General features: G+C 37.2%; 1 protein-coding gene across 1 annotated transcript; it reads right to left on the bottom strand.

Annotated features, from left to right (window-relative positions):
• Positions 1 to 1,917: 1,917 nt before the first annotated feature.
• On the bottom strand, positions 1,918 to 3,681 carry LOC149266291 (protein NODULATION SIGNALING PATHWAY 2-like). The gene has a single exon (XM_089407787.1). It carries the CDS (start codon positions 3,679 to 3,681, stop codon positions 1,918 to 1,920), a length of 1,764 nt encoding a protein of 587 aa, XP_089263913.1.
• Positions 3,682 to 4,339: the final 658 nt, after the last annotated feature.

Raw genomic sequence — 4,339 nt, forward strand, 5'->3', positions numbered from 1 at the left:
GGGAAATCATACTAGAAGTAGAAGCAATCCTTGAAATAAGGATTAAGCAATCAAGTAACCCAAAAATTGTGCAGTACATCATCAAATAAAAGAACCTACCAATGGAATAGATGGCATGGGAATATGTCTTATTCTAGTAGAATTACTAACAGTTAGTCAAGTGTTGAGGACACGACTTGTTTGAAGTGGAGGGGCATATTAAGACCTATATAAGCCCATGTTAACTTTAAAAACCCTTAATAATCTCTAGGAATTGAGTGACTACATTTCTATTGTTATCTTGTTATGTACAAAACCCCTCATGATCTCATTTTATTATAATTGTACCCTTTCTCTCCTATATATATACTAAGGAGACCTAGTCTTAGACTCATCAAATATTTTCATGTTCATTGCATTCATTGTAAAATAAGGTTTCCCCCATGAAGAGGATTGCAACCATTGGTTTCTTATCATTTTTAAAGTGCAAGGATTTAAAAAAGTGAGGGGAAAACATATAAGGTATGGCACATAAAATTGCAATTGTCTGTGATCTTAGCACAAGAAGGATGACTTTAATGTTATCCAAGTTGCCATGTGATGAAAGATTGTGATCTTAATTCTGAAGGGGGGGGATGATGTTATCACATCAACCAAAGGTGAGGGAGGATGGCGATCTTAATATTTTCTTTGTCTAAAAGTGAGGGAGGATGGTGATCTTAGTACTAAAGTACCACTAGCTATGGTAATACCAAAATTAGAGGAGAAGGTATGAATTCATGAGAAATATAGCTTTCTAATTGACTAAGCTTTTGATTCATACAAATCTTTATTAACCTCATTTATTTATATTGTCATTTTTGTGAATGTATAACTATTTACAATATGCATAATGGACAAACATACAACTTAAAGGATAAAGAAACACATTAACCAACAATTATCTCCTAAAAACAAAATCAATAAACTTAACATTAATACTTAAATAAATAATTTCAATATAAAAATAACTAATAACAAAATATTATATGTATATAGATATAGATATATATATAATAATTTGAATAAATTAATTAAATCATATATTTCAACTTTTTAGTTTTTTAAGAAAATGCCAAAATACAATTTTTAGTTAAATAACAATTTTTAACTATTTAAATTTTTAATTGCATAACAATTTTTAACTATTTAAATTTAAAGTCCATTTTTGAATACATGAACAAACTTAAACATTAAAATTACGCAAAAACAATCATTTAAATTTACAATGTGAATAAATTTTAAAATCTTAAAATAAAACTAATAATAAAAATACTAAAAAGAGAAAACACGCCCTAATCAAACTAGTGTACTCTACCTTCTTTCGTTTTTCAATCTCATCATCTTGAAAGTTTAAATATATTCCTATGAAAATCAGACTCTTGTACTCTACCTTCTTTCCTCTTTCAATCTCATCATCTTGAAACTTTAAATCTATTCCTATTTTTTCATAGGACACTAACTCTACACCATCAATTAGAAATACATTGTCGAAAACACAACTTACACATTTCCATCTATAACTTATAGACCTCCGTTGTAGCTCGTTGCTTCCTTAATGTTTCCTTGAATATAAAACCAAAACCAGACTTATCTTGTATCCTGGATTGTAACCACAAATATCAAAACACACCTATCGCAGATTCAGCATTTCTGTCTATTTTCTAAATACTTCTTTATGTATCTGTTCAACCTTGGAATTAAACACAACATATATATATGCCGGATGGAACATTTTTCGAAGTTATTTAACAACTAAAGAATTCAATGCATATCATTTAATTTTTTGACTTACGGGAAATAAGAGCGAGCTGAAGGTCCAGACCCAAATTACCCAGAGTGTCGTGACGGATTGGTTGATAGGGCTCTACCTTGCAGCTGCAATATGCAGGATGATGATCAAGTAGATTTCCATGTAGAAACCCACACCAAAGGGGCACAACCCCATTTCATAACCAGTCGATGATCACCCACCATTTCTACTTCATAAGATCCCCTGCCCACACTCTGCAGCGTATATTTTGCATACAACATATTCTCCTTGCTTATACTACCTGCGCCGTAACCACACTCGAGAGGTAGGTCAAGAACGTTGGATTGTCTGTTATCAGGTGGGCCACACGCACTGCTACTCACAATTCTCTTTGCCATGGCGGGTCCAAAGAAGAAGCGTTCCACCATCGCTCTTGCAAGTCCATGCTGTGGCAGTCCAGCTTCAAGCGAGTCGAAAATGGCGCACAGATCCTCTAGACAACGACAAAAGCTCTCCAAGAAGTTGGCCCTCTTTCTCTCCGCGCCGTGTGGGCCTGTAGCGAGGGTAACCGCCTTGGGATTCAAGTGGCGTGCACTGACGAGGAATTCCAATAACTGCGATTTATGTCGCAGATTGAACGTGTGAGGCAATTGCCATATGCAGTTCACTATTACAATCTCTCCCTCATGCGATGGCAGGACCTGTTTCAGACCTTTCAAATCCGTTTCCTGGAACGAAAATGGGATTCCCGCAGAGCTTGCGTACTCAGACAACCTTCTTCCGGCGTGCCCAGAATAAAGCGGGCATTCTTCATCATCTTCTTCCCATTTGATCGCTGTGATTCTGAAATGACCAACACCATTATTTCCAGTGTTCCTCAGTGTCTCCATTAATGGCGGCCATTGCATACCCTCCATTATATCAAAGTCAATAATATGGATTCCCACATCATTAGCACCGCCTGCGGCCGCTACTGCTTCCAGAATACATTGGTTAGCAGTGAAGTGGGGTATTTGTATGTAAGGATAAGTTACATGCAGCAGCTTTAAAGCCCCCAGAAAATGGTCCTTACTGTTCTTATAATTGCGGTCCAAATGGGCTAGGGAATTGACATTAGAGTGAAGTAGAGCATGGTAGAGATAGTAGGCCACTCTCTCCATGGTGGAGCCTGTGGGAGAAACCAGCCCTTGCAATCTGCAGAGTATGACCTCCACTAGATCTTGTGCTCCCTGCGACATTGCCTCTGCACATGCTGTCAAGAGATGTAGGAGCCTCAAGCCATTGTATTCCATATCCTGAAGGGAGCCATGATCGATATCGAGAGAGGACGTGTCTCCCTTGTTTGTGACCACATGAGCAGAGCCAGAAAACAGTTGATCCTCAGCAATTAGAGCAGCCGGATGCTCATTGTCTATTGGGATTTGCAAGACAATGGCATCACTGCGTGGACTCGATATTGGATCTTCCTCGATATTAATATTGTCATCTTGGAGATCAGTATACATTAAATACTTTTCAAGTGCCTGCAAGTCTGTTGGCAACGATAGTTTATTAACGGAGCATCCATTGTTGTCGGGGATGATTAAATCATCCCATGACGACCATTGGGCTCCATCCAAATCCATGTGCAACTGTCCTAATGCTGCGGAGTTGCTATCCGAATTTTCATGTGGCAGACTAGTGATGACTGGCAACGATAGTTTATGAACGGAGCAGCCATTGTTGTCGGGGATAATTAAATCATCCCATGACGACCATTGGGCTCCATCCAAATCCATGTGGAACTGTCCTAATGCTGCGGAGTTGCTATCCCAATCTTCATGTGGCAGACTAGTGAATAGATGATCCCACTCTAGTTCAGAAAACCATGCTGTTCCAGTTCCAGCTTCCATGCTACTTACACTGGACATTCTGTAAAAATTGAACCTACTGATCTTGGTCAAATTCCAGAAGAAACACACACAAGAAAAACCCTGCTGGCCTCAAGTTCTATGACGACCAACTATCAAGACGGAACTAAGGACTTTGTTTAGGATTATTAAATCACATAGACATGAAGTTTTGAAGTAGGTGTGTAGCTGGATTTTCGAGTGAAGAATTAGTTTGGGGACCATTGTTAGATATAGATATGAGTTTTTCTCGTTGGTGGGCAGCTGAACCATGATGTGATGGAGGCAGGTTGACTTTCAGATAATAAGACATTGCAGCTGCGACGTCATCTCGCATCCGAAGACATTGAGGATTTCGATACCATTATTTGTTGGTATTTTGGGCAAAAGTAGTATACCGTGGCTCCGGTTGGAACTTGGATTTTTCAGTAACGTTTTGGTTTTTTATATTTCTATCCCGTTTAAAATTTTAATTTTCGACAATAATGTTTTGATAATAAATTAATTTTCCAGTTTTAAAATTTTTTTTCCAATAATAAATTGATATTAATTTTCTTTACATATTTCTGGTAATAACAAAATTATCATAACACATAAATAGCTTATTAAATCTTTAATCTTTATTTGAAATTGTTTGGAGTACTCACAATAAAATCTCTTTAATGCGGAAATTAAATGC

The sequence above is a fragment of the Pinus tabuliformis genome, chromosome 6, assembly GCF_031772625.1.
Source record: "Pinus tabuliformis cultivar Carrire ecotype Pingquan chromosome 6, CPIR1, whole genome shotgun sequence".
Lineage (NCBI taxonomy): Eukaryota > Viridiplantae > Streptophyta > Pinopsida > Pinales > Pinaceae > Pinus > Pinus tabuliformis.